Source organism: Loxodonta africana, chromosome 18, assembly GCF_030014295.1.
Source record: "Loxodonta africana isolate mLoxAfr1 chromosome 18, mLoxAfr1.hap2, whole genome shotgun sequence".
NCBI lineage: Eukaryota > Metazoa > Chordata > Mammalia > Proboscidea > Elephantidae > Loxodonta > Loxodonta africana.
Genome location: NC_087359.1, coordinates 28,324,179 through 28,341,494, shown reverse-complemented (window position 1 = coordinate 28,341,494; position 17,316 = coordinate 28,324,179). Strand labels below are relative to the sequence as shown.

Genomic DNA, 17,316 nt, shown 5'->3' with positions numbered 1-17,316 from the left:
TTACCAGCTTTCCTGTCCCCTCCTGCCTTCCAGTCCTTGCCTCTGGGCTGGTGTGGCCCTTTAGTCTCTCTCTTTTCTTTTAATGGGCTTGTCTAATCTTCTCCTAAAGAATGAACCTCAGGAGTGAGTTCATTACTGAGCTAAAAGGGTGTCCAGGGGCGCTCGGGGTTTCTGTCTCTGTCAGGCCAGTAAGTCTGGCTTTTTTTTGTGAGTTAGAATTTTGTTCTACATTTTTCTCCAGCTCTGTCCCGGACCTGTCAAAGCAGTCAGTGGTGGGAGCCAGGCACCATCTAGTTGTACTGGACTCAATCTGCCAGAGGCTGTGGTCCATTAGTCCTTTGGACTAATCTTTTCCCTGTGTCTTTAGTTTTCTTCATTCTCCTTTCTCCTGAAAGGGTGAGACCAGTGGATAGATGGGGTTTTTAATGGGAATCTAAAGATCTTCAAAACTCGGCAAGGCTACCACTCTATGGGTATGCTCTACTGGGTATAACTGAACTGCTACAATTCTGGTTCTACATTCACTTTTCATGAGCACACAATGTTATTTTCAATACACTGGCTGCAGAGTATTATACTTTGTGAACAAAACATTTATTATAAAGTTAGGAGACGGCTGGCCATTTCCCAGGGAGTGAGGAGACTAAAAATCAGATTTTAAAAAAAGTGGGCGAGGGGGCGGTAGGGAGAGTTTTAATATGACAACACTTGTATGAAGGACACTTTGATCCTCCAGTTAGACAAATTCTATTCTGAAGTGCAAATAAAGCAGGTGTTTTTTGACACTCAGCTGCTCTTAGTGAAAATGAACAAAGGACAGCTAAGATAACTTTTTGTTCTTAAATCAGACAAATTTTGAATCTATGCTTCTGATTTTCTCCATCCTGTAAAAGTGATCAAAATCATCAAAGAAGATGACTTTTAATGTAAAGTATTGGGCTGTTACACATTTCCAAATACCTTCAACTATACAGTTCCAAATATCTTAAACTATACAGAATCATAGCAGGACATCTAGTCGTCAAGGAAAATGCTTTCTCTAAGGTACACTATAGCATCCAACTGTAGTGTTTAGAGGAGAAAAGCAGCAAAGTGGAGTCAACTGGCCTCATGATAGGATTTTTTTTTTTTTTGCTTTGGGCATCAATTTTCTAGTACAAACAGTAGGAGGAGTTCCTTGAGACAGTCTGTCAAAGATTGGAAGTCAGGTTAACAGATTAAAGGAAATCTAACCCCCTCTTCCAGAGTATAAGGCAAACTGCATGTTGTATAAGACTCGATAATATAGGCTTCATCAAGCTGTAAACATAATATAGAACGTCTTCATCCTCCTCCGATTTGAGATTATGACATTGTCAAAAGACAGCCAGAGTTTCTACACTCAAGACACTGAAATCAAAACCAAGTCATTTAATTCACATACACTAGTGTATTTGTAACTTACTTATTGTAAACTAGACTTCCAAGTCAATGCCCATCAATGCCAATGTTTACTTTTAAAACCATTTTATTCCCATCAATGATAGGAAGAGAATGAGAATAGCACCAGAATATAGTATTTTTGTTCCATTAGCCCTTCCTTTACCATGCAGCTAATTTTTACTCTTTAGAACAAAAAGAATTCATCATTTTTAAAAACCCTCACTTGTCTAAAATACAACATTTTGGCAAAGTTCACAAATACTACTACACAGAAGTTCTTTGAGAGGCATTAGGGAAAATAAACTAATCGATACGAACAAATTTGAGTTTTCAATTACTTAAGCCTCCTTTAGTATATTTTGTTGTAGATTTTGTTTCTTTTGTTGATTTGTGACTTAGGAGACCCTGTGTGTTACACAGTAGAACTGCTCCATAGGGTTTTCTTGGCTGTAATTTTAGGGAAGCAGATTGCCAGGCTTGTTTCTTCATGGTGCAACCTGGGTGGATTTGAACCACCCATCTTTTGGTTACCAGCGAAGCACAAACCATCAACACCACCTATGGACCTTTATTTGGGAATATTTTGGATCAGTTAACCAATGCGCTCAATCTGGCAATCTATTCCTCTAGCTGTAGGATCCTAAGGATAGAGAATCTTGATTCTCAGATACAAAGAATATGGCCCTACTACTATTACTTTTATAGAAAAGAAATTTCTTTGCCTGAAAATAAGATCACAATCCCAAAAAGGCTCACTTTAAAAGGGGAATGCCTGGGCCTGTTAAACTTCAAAGTTACAAACCTATTTTACTTCTAACATCAACATTTAAACAGATTTTACTACAGGAAAATAATATTTCTGCTCTGACAGATGTCTTAGTTTTCTTGAGTCTCAATTTCTACTATGGAAAGATGATTCAAATAGATTGGTTAGTAAAACCAGAATTTTTCTATGATTGCTACCCCTTTGTCTTGACTGCAAAATCTTCAAGACTAGAGACTTCTAAACACTTAATTTGTTTCTTTTAAGAATACTTATTTCACCTGGATAAGTACTTAGAAGAAACACATACATCTTTAAGTAAATACTGGCTTTCTAACAATCAAGACATGCTAAGAACAACTGCCAGATTAGTACAGAGATTTCCTCAAATCTTTGGGAACCCAAGAAATCAAAAAGGAGCCAAGTAAATCCAACAACTGCAATTTACACTTGCCCTTAGAACAGCTAATTTTTATAAACTGATTCAGTCAAAAAAGAGTAGTGATATTTAACCTGAAATGGTGGCTAAATACCATACTGTACTTACCTCCAAATAGTTCCAAATCTCTTAAGCCCTCAACAATGAACTTTTCCGAGACCCACCGCTAAAGAGGAAAACCCCAAAGAGAATTAGTATTTCTCCCAAGTTAGAGAAAATTAGGTATCAGCCATTAGATAGACAAAAACACAATTACAAAACCAGATCCACAGTACAGTTAAGATACATTTCTATGGAAAAGTTTTAAAAAGAATCTTGGAATTCAACAACTGAAAACAATGGATTTATATCTCCTTTCTCTACTCCTCTTTGCCTAATTTAAATCTTAAATCTGACAGATGAGAAATAAGCAGTACTGGCCCTAAAAGCAGAGAATGTGTCTGTCCTTCCTATATATAACACTGCCTTTTGTTTCCATCTTACTCATTCCATTGCTCTCCATTACAGATGCTTTGGATCATTAATGCCAACTTGAAAAATATTAGAATTCACAATACAGAAAATAGGGACAATTAAGAGTTTTTCACAAGCCTCTGTTAATTTGTAAAAGCTGCATACTCTTTCATCCATGACAGTGTCCAAAGACATCACTACTCACATTTTCTACCAAGTTTGAACACATGGACCAAACAAGCATGGCCAACCTATGGTTCACTTTACTGGCCTATTTCAAATGAATATTTGATTTCCATCATGCTGTTCAGTAGTCTGGTTTCACCTGAATCAGACTAGGCTGAAACAGAAAAGATGCTGATCTTTAAAAGCAGTGGAATCAAGACTGTATTTCACTTAAAGACTGGTATCAAAAGTTTGGCTTGGGGGCATTCTTTCCACTGGGCAGAGTTCAGGCAAAGGGGAGGTTCAGTTTTCCTCTTCAATTAACAGTGAAGTTTACTCTTTTCAATATAAATTCTTATATATGTAAACATAAGAAAAAAGATTAAATCACATTCAGAAAAAAGCTGCATAATATAGATTATGAAATGGAATTATAACATTATTCTCTGTACATTTCTGTCAATTTTTTCCAAATTAGAGAAGAAATAACACCCTAAATAATAAAATTTGATATAAGAAAATCATATGCACTATACCACAAAGTATAATTTACACTTTAATATTGAAAGAGAGAGTGCTAGAAATTTTTTAAATAATTTATTACTGAATTTAGAAATTAAATACTTGGTAATGAACAAAATAAGATACTTTTATGAAATCATAGCAGTTTTAAAGAAGCTAAATCCAGTATTTGCTTTCGAGGTCATTTTAGCTGATAAAATTTTGAGGTGTAATAAAATTTTTCATGTTCAAAAAAATCTTCAACTAAAATCTATGATTATATTCAGAAAAAAGTGTTCCAGTGATTACAATTTGATGCTGATTTTAAAAACACACAAATCCACAAGGGAAACGGGGAGATCATTCACTGAAAATGGCCATTGAGTCATTTAAAGTTGGATGACTGATACTCATGAGATAAGTCACCCTGTTGCTTCTTCTCTATCAGACAGGCTTGGGGGTATATTCTGTGTCTCTGGTCAGCCTCTGCCTGCAAGCTCTTTTCTCAGGAATAGAGACTGCAATACCTCTTACTTTTCTTTCTACAGCCTTCACTTCTGTAAAACTCTAAGCATCACATAAAAAACCACTTACAGTATCTGTCAAAACACATTGCTTTTCAGAAAACAAAAAGAGTAAAGCCAGAAGAAGAGGGACACTCACCCTAATCCGTTCTGGTTTACTTACAAGAAAAGACATGAGTTCCTAGTGTGTAGACCTATTTCAATTTCAAAAATTTAAACCTAAAAGGAAAATAGAAACAAATTGAGTTAGTCAAGGCTCTTTTTATAGCAAAAACTTTTGATTAAAACTTACTAGGAGTTCTACCATTCAAAAGGCCCTGTATTATACCTGTACATTACCACTCTAAATGTTTGTTTAGATAAACTTTCAGTGATAATAAACCTGGATGTATTTGGCCAACTATATTCTGTAATGCTGTAATCTCTATAAGAAGTTTGTTATTATATGGTTTTCTTTCTTTAAATTAATTTTTATATTTAAAGTCATACATGTACATAATCTAAAATGTCAAACAGTATTGAAAAGCCTAAACCAAGAAATAGCAGTCCTTTCACCCAACTCTCTACCAAGCCCTTCCCAGAAGCAATTGCCTTCAATTCTGGTTGTTTTTTTCCTGCTTTTTATCACCATCATTCTTAAATAATGTTTATATGACTATCACTTATCAATTTTAGACATTTGCCTACTATCTACCACAGTAGATGAAGACTAAGCTCTCCTACATTACCTTACTCCACCTTACTTTCCCTCCCTTCACCCTCCTGACACAGTCCTGGCATAATATTTGGTTTAATCAATAGTACACATTGACATTAATATTAACTATGCAAGTATGGTTCACAGCTGAGGGAAGCAGTTAGAGACAACCATTTCTTCCTTCTCATGTACCCATTTTTTTCCTGGAGTTAATAACTGCCTCATTTTTTCATTTGTTTGGTTTCCCATGTAACTATCATTTTTTTTCCAAATATACCTACATCTCTGCTATTTGCCTTATCAGTATGTTTTTCCATATACTCAAAGCCATGAATTGCAGTTTTTCCCTGGAAATGCCTCCCCAGAGACCTCCATTCTGCTACTCCCATCTGGATTAGTTGCTTTCTAGGCCAGCTGCCTTTTTAGTCTGGAGATTTGAGTCCTCCAGTTCTGGGAATTTGTCTTGTATCATTTCTTTGAAAATTTTGTCTCCTCTTTTTTCTGTTCTCATTTTACAGAACTTCTAATAGTTAAAGGTGTACTTCAAGATGCATGTCTAATTTTACACTTGTTTCATTCCTATCTCATATCTCTTTATAGAAGATTTCTTCAACTTTGTTTTCTAACCTTTCCTACTAAAGTTTTAAATTTTGGTTTTACATTCCCGAGAGCTTTTGCCATTTCTTGAGTGTATCTTTTTCATATCATCCCAATCTTATTTTATATTTATTATTTATAATTAGAATTTATACCTAAAATAACTAAAAACGTAATACATCATGACCAAATGGGGTTTATGTCAGGAATGAAAGGTTGGTTTAACGTTTAAAAATGAGTGAGAATGTAATTTATCTTATTAACCAAGTAAATAGGGAAATAAAACAAACATACAATCAGCTTAATAGATGGAGAAAAAGCATATGACAAAACTCAACACCAGTTCATGATTAAAACTAACAAACAAAAAACAACATAACTTTTAGCCAACTAGGGATAGAAGAGAACATCTTCAAGTTGGTAAAAGACATGTATGAAAAATTTACAGCTAGCATCATACTAAATGGTGAAAAGAATGAATGAGCACCCTCCAAGAACAGGAACAAAGCAAAAATATCTGCTCTCATCACTTATATTCATCATTGTACTAGATAGAAGTCCTAGCCAGTGCAAAAAAGGCAAGAAAAAGAAATACGAGACATACAGATTGGAAAGGAAGGTGTAAATCTCTGTGTTCACAGACAACATGATCATGTACACAGATAATTCTAAGATTCTACCAAAAAACAAACAAAAAAATTAGATCTAAATGAATTTAGCAAGGTCATAGAATACAACGTCAATATACAAAAATCAATTATATATCTATACACTAGGAATAAACAATCAGAAAATGAAATTAAAAAAAATACCATTTATAATATCAACAAAAAACATAAAATAGTTAGGAATAATGTAAACAAATTATGGACAAGATCTGTACACTGAAAATTATAGAGCACTGCTAAGACGAATTAAAACAACCAAAAAACCAAACCCATTGCCATCAAGTCAATTCCGGCTCATAGCGGGCCTATAGGGCAGAGTAGAACTGCCCCTATAGAGTTTCTAAGGAATGCCTGATGGATTCAAACTGCTGACGTTTTGGTTAGCAGCCATAGCTCTTAACCACTATGCCACCAGGGTTTCCAAGAGAAATTAAAGGAGATCTAAATAAATGGAGACATAAGCCATGGTCACAGATTGGAAGACTCAATACTGTTAAGATGTCAATTCTCTCCAAATTGATCTATAGATTCAATGGAATCCTATTAAAAAATTCCAACAGGATTTTTAAAAGAAATATACAAGCTGATTATAAAATTTATAAGGAAATGCAAGGGACCTAAAACAGCTGAAATTATTCTGAAAAATAACAAAGTTAGAATACTTATGCTACTGGATTTCCAGACCTACTTTAACACTACAGTAATCAAGACTTTGGTTTAAGGACAGGCATATGGATCAATGGAACAGAACAGAAAATCCAGAGATAGACCCACACGTATACGGTCAATTAATTTTCAACAAAGGGCCCGAAGTAATTCAGCAGGGAAGAGACAGTCTGGATACAACTTGATATGTATATAGAAAAAATAAACCTCAACCCTTACATCACATCATACACAAAAATTACTGTGAAGTGGCTCACAGAACTAAAGGAAAAAGATACATTGTAAAATTTGTAAAGAGAATGCTCATATCTTAGCTAGGCAAAGATTTTTAAAATAGAACATCAAAAGCATGAAATATAAAAGAAAAAAAATGATAAAGTAGATGCCACCAAAATTAAAAACGTCTGCTTCTGAAAGATACCACTAAGAAAATGAGAAGATTACGAGAAAATATTTGGCATATGTATCTGACAAAGGACTTTATATGTATCGCATATAAAGAACTCCTACAATTCAATAACACAAAACACTGAATTTAAAAAACGGGCAAGTGATTTTAACAGACACATCACAAAAGGAGATGCATGAGTGAGCAATAAGCACACGAGATGATGCTCAATATCACTAGTCATCAGGGAAATGCACATTAAAACCACAATGAGATACCACTACACACCCACCGGAATGGCTAAAAATAAAGACTGCTTTTGAAGAATCTAGAAAAAAACCTGCCACATATTCCCCCCCCCTTTTTTGAGGTACAGTGGGGTTGTGGTAGTGGTATAGGAGTGGGGGTGGGGTGGGGGAAGAGGTTCAACCTGGAGCACAGAGTTCTAAGAATTCCTAGAAGAACTGTTTCACAGAGATCAAAGCAATGGTTCTCAATCTAAGGGGGAGACAGGAGGCCTTTCAAAATCATCTGCAGTTATTTATCAAATTGCATACACCTATCCCCACCTCCGGTCTGGCAGCGGTGGGATTCGAACCCACACCTCCAAAGAGACTGAAGCCTAAATCCAACGCCTTAGACCACTCAGCCAGGAAACCCTGGTGGCGTAGCGGTTAAGTGCTACAGCTGCTAGCCCAAGGGTTGGCAGTTCAAATCTGCCAGGCGCTCCTTGGAAACTCTACAGGGCAGTTCTACTCTGTCCTATAGGGTCGCTATGAGCCGGAATCGACTCGACGGCACTGGGTTTGGTTTTGGTTTTAATCCCCACCTCCACCCTGATATTTTTATAGAAGCCCCATCCCCCACAGTGAAGAATCATTTATCTCACTATGAAATGTTATAAATATAGACTGAATTGGGGTGGGGGGAAGGGCTGTGGGGATGCACATTGTTTAACAGCATTAAATACAGAGCATCATGTAAAAGAAATTTAAAAGGAAACAAAGTCCACACCCATATGTAGTCTACAATATAAAGAAAAGAGAATATTAATGTGGATAAAACACAGTAGGTGTTTTTATCTGCAGAAGGAATTGCCTATGTGCTTGAAAAAAATAAAAGCAATTTGAAAACACTGTAGAAACTGATATAACTACCTACCTGAAAAGACCTAAAAACTGGTTCTAGGTCATCATACATGGACACTTTCATTAATGATCTCAACTGTTGGTTCTCAGCCCTGGATGTGTTTAAAAATAACTTGTGTGGTTATAAAAACCTATGGATGCCCAGACTCCTACCTTCAAGAATTCTAATTCAGCAGGTCTGGGGAGGGCCTTGGACATAACTACATTGTAAAAAAGTTTTAGTGGCTGCTGACACCACCATTTCCCATCTGCCCTCTCCCCTGAAACCCCACCCAACAAGGACAACAACAAAAATCTTGCATTGTCAGGGTTGAGAACCTCTGAAAACATGACAGAATGGTAAATTCCTGGCTCGTTTCTGGTTTTCTGATTGGGTCTTGGAACAGTTTCTCAAAATGTATAGCTGATTAAAAATGTCAAGTTAAATACATAGCAAGAGCCAAACTCCAATAAAAACCCCGGGCACTGTGTCTCTATAGAGCTTCCCTGGTTGGCAATGTTTCACAGGCCTTGTCAAAACTTGTTACTGGGGGAATTAAGCCTGTCTTGTGTGACCCCACTGGGAGAGGACCCTTGGAAGCCTGCCCCTGGGGCCCCCCGGACTTCGCCCCACGTGCATTACCCCTTTGCTGATTCTGCCTTGCATTCTTCCATCGTAGTGAGTCATAGCTGTGAGTACAGTACCTGCTGAGTCCTGTAAGTCTTCCTAGCCTGTTACTGAGCCTGAGAGTGGCCCTGGGGATCCCTAACACAGAGGTGCCTGAAAGAATTATTCTAAAAATTCTCAATCTATTCGTGGATTAAGGCAGGTCAATGGGTAGTTATAGGCCTAAATCTTACTCTATATGCTTCCAATAAAACTGCTTTTACTAAACTGTATTTGAATAGCCTTCATTTTACATTAAAAGGCACTATTAGAAAAAGTCCTAGGGAATGTGTCACTCTGCTTCCAATAAGCATGTCCTGAAGATGCTGTTTATTACTGTGCCCACTAATGAGAACAATCAGAAGAAATGTTATTCCGGATCAAGCATAGGAACAATTTTTGCTTTTTCTGAACTTCTGCCAAATCTACTTCAACCTTGTACAAAGTAATCTTTCCTTAACAACAGTTATCAAATGTGTGCTTCAGTCCTGTGTAAGAAAATGACAGGAACACATGAAGAACTTGAAAACATTTCAAGGACAGTCAAAACAAAGGATTAATTTAGAAAAATAGAAGCTCTTAGGAAAGGCTAAACTTTAGAAAAGAGCAAGCACATAACGTTACTATACGAATGGTAAGAACAACCAGGAAGACTTAAAATAGCTAAAGGCCCATGAAGAGTAATCTGAAGTCACAGGAATTTATACTTAAGGGTGGCAACACGGTGCAGCAGAAAAAAGCACAGGCTCTGAAATCATGCAGGCCTAGTATGAACCTTAGCTCTTGTTTTCGCCATCTGTGGTAACTTGATCAGGCTTACTTTGGTTCTCTGGATCTCAACTTCAAAATCTCTAAAATGAGGCTAATGGCATCCATCTAATACCTGGGACATAGTTATCCTTCTCCCTGCTGATGGTGAGGCTTATAATAATGGATTACATTTCTAAGAGAGACCTTGAAATCAACTTTTTCAGAGATTTAAAAATGGGAGATACTCAGGCTGATTCAAGATTTTAACCTGAGCACAATAATTTACCTTATCTGTCTGTCTTACCATTATCATTAAAGTAAAGGAGTAAAAAATAATAAGCTTATATCAGAGAATAGAATGAGAGGGGCCACTAGCAAATGAAGTTTCAGTGCATTTCTAGGAGCACAAAGTGGGACAAAAGAGTGTTGTCCCATGAACTAGAGAGAAGAAAGTCTCAGGCTAGAATGTGTGCAAAGGGGAATACAGCAGAGGAAGGGGGCAGATCTGCCCAGCAGACCAGACCTCAGGGGCTCTGAATCAAGACAGTAGCAACCAGAATCCAGGGAGGGAGAAGTGGGGCTAAAAACAAGCCCCTAGCATCATTACCCACTTAATGTCCACGCAACCAATAGCCACACTTGCTAGCGGATTAGTCCTGGTTGTCCGGTCGTGTACACAGGGTTCCTAGTCAGCTTTTCTATTCCCTTATTCCTATACACAAGCAAATAGCAACGATCATGAAACATTTATTTAAAAAAAAAAAAAAAAAAGGATAGCATTTAAAACACACACACACTAAACTTACAGAAAAGCTGACCCCAGAGAAAACAAAGACGATTCAGAGAAGAGAACTTTAGAAAAAAAAACCAACACCTTAATTTCTTCAGAGGTCTCAGAAGATACTGCCTCCATAAAACCAAAACAGAACAATCAGAAAGCAAGAAAGAATTCTTGAAATTATAAATAACGGTAATTAAAACTTCAATAAGAATCGAAGAAATCTTCCAGATCACAAAGCAAAATGACAGACATTTAAAAATATTAGAAAAAAACATAAGAGGCATACAGGATCAAACAAGGGTATATAGTATCTCAATTGTAGGAGTATTATAAAAACAAAGGGGAGAAATATTAAGAAATGCAGAAGAAAAACAAGAATCAGAATGACATTAGACTTCTTAAAAACATGACAAGGTGCTAGAAGAAATGGAGCAAGGCCTTCAAGGTTCTGACAGAAAATTATTTTGAACCTAGAATTCTATACTCAAATGGGTTACCAATAAAGTGTGCAAGCAAAATAATTTAATTGTCAGACATGAAAGGACTAAAAAAAGCCTTACATCCCACATAAGGTTTTTAATGAAATTACTTGAGGATGTACTCTAGCCAAATCGGGCTAAAATCTAAGAAAAGAAATATATGAGACACAAAAAAAAAACAAAAAATGATGAGTTCATTGAAAAATCTCAGGATGACAGTGATGAAGCAGAACAAGAGAGAAATCAGTCAAAATTAGAACACAAAGTTGGTGGGGCTAAAGAAAATGAAATGATTTTGTAAAATATATAAAATGAGTGAAAAATATGAAAATCAACAGGAACAAAGTATAAAGTAGCTTGTTTCTTAAAAAAACAACAGAAAGGCAAACATAAACTCCCCCCCAAAAAATCATATAAAAAAAAGTAAAAGTTTGAATTTGAAACAAACTTATAGGTGGTGTAATTTTGAGCAGTTGAGCAATGAATGTGAAAGAATCCACTTGATCTTGAATGACAGAGAAGACAGTGAACTATACAGAAACATACCACTTGGCTCTTTAATGAACAATGCTTACAAGATTATAATGTAAATGTTCTCAGCTTTCAAGTTGTAGAATGGAACTATAGACAAAACACATAGACTTAATTATGGTTCTAGAAAAGAATGTGAATGTCATCAAATTTACATTTATGGAAGTAAAGGTTCAGCTGGCAGAAGGTGGGAAGCAGAGGAGGAAGGAGATACAGAGGAATGACCATCGAAGCTAATATCCTCATCTTCCAAAGAAGGTAAAGGTAATGCTGAAAGTTGACAGGTAAGAGATTTATGGAATGTACCTTTACTTAAAGTCACAAAGGTAACCAATTGTTGTTGTTAGCTACCTTTGAATAGCCTCCTCTCCCCCAACTCACTCTGACCCCAAGTACAACTGAAGGAAACACTGCCCAGTCCTGAGCCGTCCCCAGGATTGGTTGCACATCGGACTGTTGTGATGCATAGGGTTTTTGCTGGCTGATTTTCAGAAGTAGATTGCTAGGCCTTTCTTCTTAGTCCATCTTAGTCTGCAAGCTCTGTTGAAACCTGTTCAGCATCACAGCAGCCAATAGATAACCAATAAGAGGTAACCAACAGAATAACTAAAAATAGAGTGATTCAACTATGGGCAACTGGGAGGAGGAGAGGAGAAGGTAGCGTGAGTTAAACCCTCATGTAAGAGCAGAAAGTCTCTGCATGTTGTTCAGAATTATGGAAGTCCACCACAAGAACTAAGAACAGCCATGGTTAATGGGGAGCAGACCTGGGATGGAGACAGGTGGAGAGGAGGGTCTGCTGCTTTTCATTATTAGCCCTCTGAATCACTACTTTAAAAACTGCATGCTGGTATTTCTGATAAAATTTTGTTAATTAATTAAAAAAAAACATATTCATCTGAGATGGTTTAGAGTAGCTCTATCTGGTGTAATTAGAGGGATATACTATGTACATTTTGAACGACTTTTCTAGTTTCAAACTGAATCTTATCTGACAGGGCCCTGATGCTGGCCTGAAGGATACAAAAACGTGTAAAAGAGATTCCTGGAAAGTAAAGTATTTACAATCTAGTTGTGGATGCAGAACACATAAGATAAGTCGTAACACAACAAGAGGAGATGAACGAGTACTACTTATAGAGTTTAGCAAAGGGAATGATGGCTATGAGCTGGGGTGGTGCTGCATCGTTTCATGGAAGGGGTGGGGCTTGACAGTCAAATAAGACTAAAGAAAATAGGAATTTCAAGCAGGAAGTAATAATAGCTACTGATTATCTAGTGCTTACTTTTTCTTGTTTGGAAACCCTGGTGGTGTAATGGTTAAGTGCTACAGCTGCTAACCAAAAGGTGGGCAGTTCAAACCCACCAGGCACTCCTTGGAAACTTTATGGGGGCAGTTCTACCCCATACTATAGGGTCACTATGAGTCGGAATTGACTCGACAGCAATAGGTTTGGTTTTTGGTTTTGTCTTGTTCACGGAGCCCTGGTGCTGCAGTGGTTCAGAGATACAGCTGCTAACCAAAAGGTCAGCAGTTCAAAACCATCAGCCACTCCTTGGAAACCATAGTTCTACTCTGTCCCACAGGGTTGTTATGGGTCGGAATTGACTCTATGACAATGGGTTTTGTCTTGTTCACAGGTGTATCCCTCGGCTCCTATAATAATGCCTGCCACATAGTAAAAATAGGCACCAAAAAATATTGAATGACTGACCAAACATGCTGAGAAGTTTGTTAAGCATTTTGCATATACTTTCCAATTACAATGAGGGTAGTTAAAGGAGCAGAACCCTGTGTATGTGAGAACAATGAATAGGCTTAAATACAAGCTAAAATACGGATTTTAGTCAATGGGCAGTAGGAAGCCACTGCAGGTTTTGAACACAAAGGTGGCAAACACAAACCAGTGGTCTAAGTCAGTGTCTCTCTCAAAACTTACTGTGCATACAAATCACTTGAGGAACTAGTTAAAATGAAGATTTTGATTCAGAAGGTCTGGAGTGGGGCCTGGTATGTCTTCTTGTTGTTAGGTGACCCCATATGACAGAGCAGAACTGCCCCATTGGGTTTTCTACACTGTAATCTTCACAGGAGCAAATCACCAAGTCTCTCCCACAGAGTGGCTGGGTGGGTTCAAACAGCCAGCCTTTCGTTTAGCAGCCAAGAGCTTAACTTCTGTGCCATCAGGGCTCCTTAAAAACCAAAAACCAAACCCACTGCCGTCGAATCAACTCCAACTCATAGCAACCCTATAGTATTGATATTTCGAACAAATTCCCAGGTAATGGTAATGCAGCTAATCTGTGGACCATCATACTAACGCTGGAGAAGCACTGTTCTAGGGGACATTCTAAACAATATTAATCTGTAAAGGGGTGGGGATGAAAAGAACCCAGAGAAAGAAAAACCATTTAGAATACAATTATTGTGGACCACATTTGTGGTGATAAGAGCCTATGGCAGCAGTAATGCTAGCCCATCCTTTTCCTTTGGAAGAGTATCTTTTTCAAACTCCTGGATATATGGTTTTATAGTCTCTGCTTGAAAACACCCAGTGCCGAAGAGTCACTGCTTCATCAAGGAGCCCATTCCACAACTCTGGTGATCCTTAATTTTTTGTGCCAGAGTGATGGGAGAATAGCAATGTGTCAAAGACAAACAGGAAAGCTCAGAGGTGGAACTGGTTTTGGAGAAAAGATGAGTTTGAGTTTTAAAATCCTATCAAGGTTGAGAAGGTAGTTATATATCCCAAGTGGAAATGATATACATATAATCTTTACGGGAGCAGATCGCCAGGTCTTTTCTCCCTTTGAGCCACTGGGGGTGGGTTTCAACTGCCAACCTTTCAGCTAGCAGGCTAGTGCTTAACCACTGTGCCACCAAGGACACACACAGGCACACAGCATTCAGTTAGAAAAGTAGTACTGATGCTTAAGAGAGAGGTTAGAAATGGCAAGGTGGACTTGGGAGTTAGCAGTTAACGCTATTAGAGCGAAAGAAATTCACTAAAGACAAAAATGATGAGAGAAAAGCAGAAGGCTGGGAAGCCAGCCTTGGGAGAGGTTCACATTTAGGGGATGGAGCTTGAAAGTCAGGAAAAGGAACACAGAGGGAAAACTTCAAAGCTCATGCACCCTCTGCCTGCTCCAACCCCCCTCCCGCAACCTAGCTAACTTTTGACCTGTCCCTCAGTACTCAACTCAGGTGTCCTGTGCTAGACAAAGTCCTCCCTGACACCCCCCCACCCGCCTATGTTACCCAGAACCCAGTGCTGTCGAGTCGATTCCGACTCATACCATGTATTCAAACCTCAGCACCTACCATACTCTTATTTGCCTGTTTACCTGTCTCCTCCACTAGAATAGATTTCTTGAGGGCAGGAAATACATCTCCTTCATCGTTGCATTCCCAGGGGCTGATATGCCCAATCTGGAAAGGTTGAGGTTCCTCAAATCCACCCAGTGACCATGATAGAAAGGCCTGGCAGTCTGCTTCCTTAATGATTACAGCCAAGAAAATCCTATGGAACTCAATTCTACTCTGTAATACATGGGGTTGCTATGATTTGGAATCTACTCTATGGCAACGGGTTTGGGTTTTCGGTTTAACACACCCAACACATAATAAGGGCACTCACTTATCTGTTAAATTAATAGTAGAAATAATTAAAACAACAGATATTAACTGTGAGCTTACTATGTGACAGAAATCAATTCACAATAAGTATTATCATCCCTGTTTTACAGACCAGGAAATTGAGGCTCAGGAAGTTAAATGCCTAAGTTCATACAGCCAAGTGGTAGAGGACTGATTAGCTTGGTTCCAAAGCTCCAGAACTCTGACAGAGTGATAAGAGATAAGTCTACGAAGAAGTTTCAACACTGGGTGTGCAAAGATAAAATGACTGAGAAGGCATCACTTGATTTGCCAATGCTGTCAACTGGGTGTCAAATGCCACAGAAAGAGAATTCATTTACCACGATTTTTTTTTCCTTTTTGTCACTGGTTTCCTAAACTTCCTTCATGTCTGGGTTCCAAACTACCTTTAAGAAACCTGGCTAAAGGGTGGGGAAGAGATCTGACCACTGTAAGTAACCCGGGGTGGGCGGGGAGGCGGGGGGAGCGACACTGCCTTCTTAAGGACTGAATTAATAGGCTCCTGGCTTGAAGCAGGTATTCAGATCAGACTGTTTTTTCAGCTCTCAGAGACAAGAAACAGTCTTGGGTGTCTCTACAAAGTATCAGTGAATGAAGAACTCTTGTGATGCCACAAATACATATTCAAACATAATTCCACTTCAACAGATACTACACTTTAAAAAGGACCAATTCGAACGGCTCTTCCTTTTTCAGCAAAGAATGAGAGAAGCCAAGTTAACGTTAGCAGAAGGCTGGGCTGAGAGGTTGGTTCCTTAAAAACTGAAAACTATGAACAATTTTATTAATCACTACCCTTCTCTCGCGCTCTCTTCCCGACCTCTAACCCCCATCTCCGCCCCAAATCTATTGTGGGCACTTAAACATTCTTGAAGGACAAAACGATTGTTAGAAGCTCTTTGCTTTGGCTGATTTGGGGAGTGACCTGGATCCTGTGTCCTGACGGGGCTCGAGCTGCGGCCGGTCCAGCCTGGGGATGTGGTTGGGGTGTGGGGAGCACTGCAATCTGCCGTCTCTTGGCTTTAGGACAAACTGACACCTGGGCCCCAGGCTCCCGGAAAGCAGGAGCTCGCCTCTCCGCCAGGCAGCCCCGCTCTGGTGTCCCCGGTCCGGTCCCGGCCTATTGTGCTCTCGGGCTGCGGCCCCTTCTTGCGGGGATGGAGGAGGACGAGGCTGGGCCCGGGATGGCCGCTGTGACGAAGACCTGACCCTGAAGAGATGGAATCCGCATCAGGGCAGGGAGGGGCTGAGCCCTGGAGCGCGCCAGGCGGCCCGCCAGCCCGTACCTGGTCCTGGAGTTAGCGCTCAGTCCAGACTCCGTCTCGGCTCCGCCTCCTGAGTTTATGGCCGCTTTGCCGCCAGGCCCGTTGCTGGGAGGGAGAGACGCAACGTGCCATGCGCAGTAGAGCGACGCGGGGAGGGCCCGTAGAGGCGAGCCCCGCCCCCGCCCCGCCTGCCCCAGGGCGCTGCGGCCCCGGAGCAGAGGCGCAGAGGGTGGTGGTTCGCTAGACGCTCTGTTCTCTCGTTCGGCGCAAAGTCTACCCGAGGGCAGTTCTCGAACGGAGGGGCCCCATTTCCCCCAAGAAAATTGCGGAAGCCAAAGACCCAGCTTGCCATCGGGACAGTCTGCGGGTGCAGGAAGGGCAGTAGGGTGATTTCAACAATGAAGTGTCGACGGGACTAGGGAAAGGCAAATAAACCAGTACTGGGTGCTGGCGTGGCCACTTGGAAGATTTTTTAAATTCTTTTCCCGAGTGGTAGAATTTCAGTGGAAAAACCTAGTCTGCACTTTTTTTTGAAGACGTCTGAAATGGCTCTCACTTTGGCCTCTCGGGCACCAGACTGACAAGCTACAAAGGGGAAATATTTTTCTCCCTCCCAGATCTTTTTGTCCCTGGACTCTCCTTCATCACAACTCTGAAAGACATCCTGTTTGCAGAAACCTATGATATGTTGTCAGGAGGGATCAGTCCCTGGAGAAAGACATCATGCTTGGCAGAGTACAGGGTCAGGGGAAAAGAGGGAAGACCTTCAACGAGG

The 17,316-nt window shown here is 39.4% G+C and overlaps 1 protein-coding gene across 11 annotated transcripts in view; it reads right to left on the bottom strand.

Annotated features, from left to right (window-relative positions):
• STRADA (STE20 related adaptor alpha) overlaps positions 1–16,671 on the bottom strand; it is a 35,407-nt gene extending 18,736 nt beyond the window's left edge. The window contains exons 1-4 of one of the 11 annotated variants that reach the window (XM_023553802.2): positions 16,563–16,655; positions 16,202–16,486; positions 4,407–4,486; positions 2,733–2,790 (exon numbers count right to left, since the gene is read on the bottom strand). In XM_023553802.2, the coding sequence (XP_023409570.1) occupies positions 2,733–2,790; positions 4,407–4,442 (94 nt within the window). In that variant the 5' untranslated portion in view covers positions 4,443–4,486; positions 16,202–16,486; positions 16,563–16,655. The other 10 variants (XM_003414520.3, XM_010594562.3, XM_010594561.3 and 7 more) reach the window with 10 other exon arrangements.
• Positions 16,672–17,316: the final 645 nt, after the last annotated feature.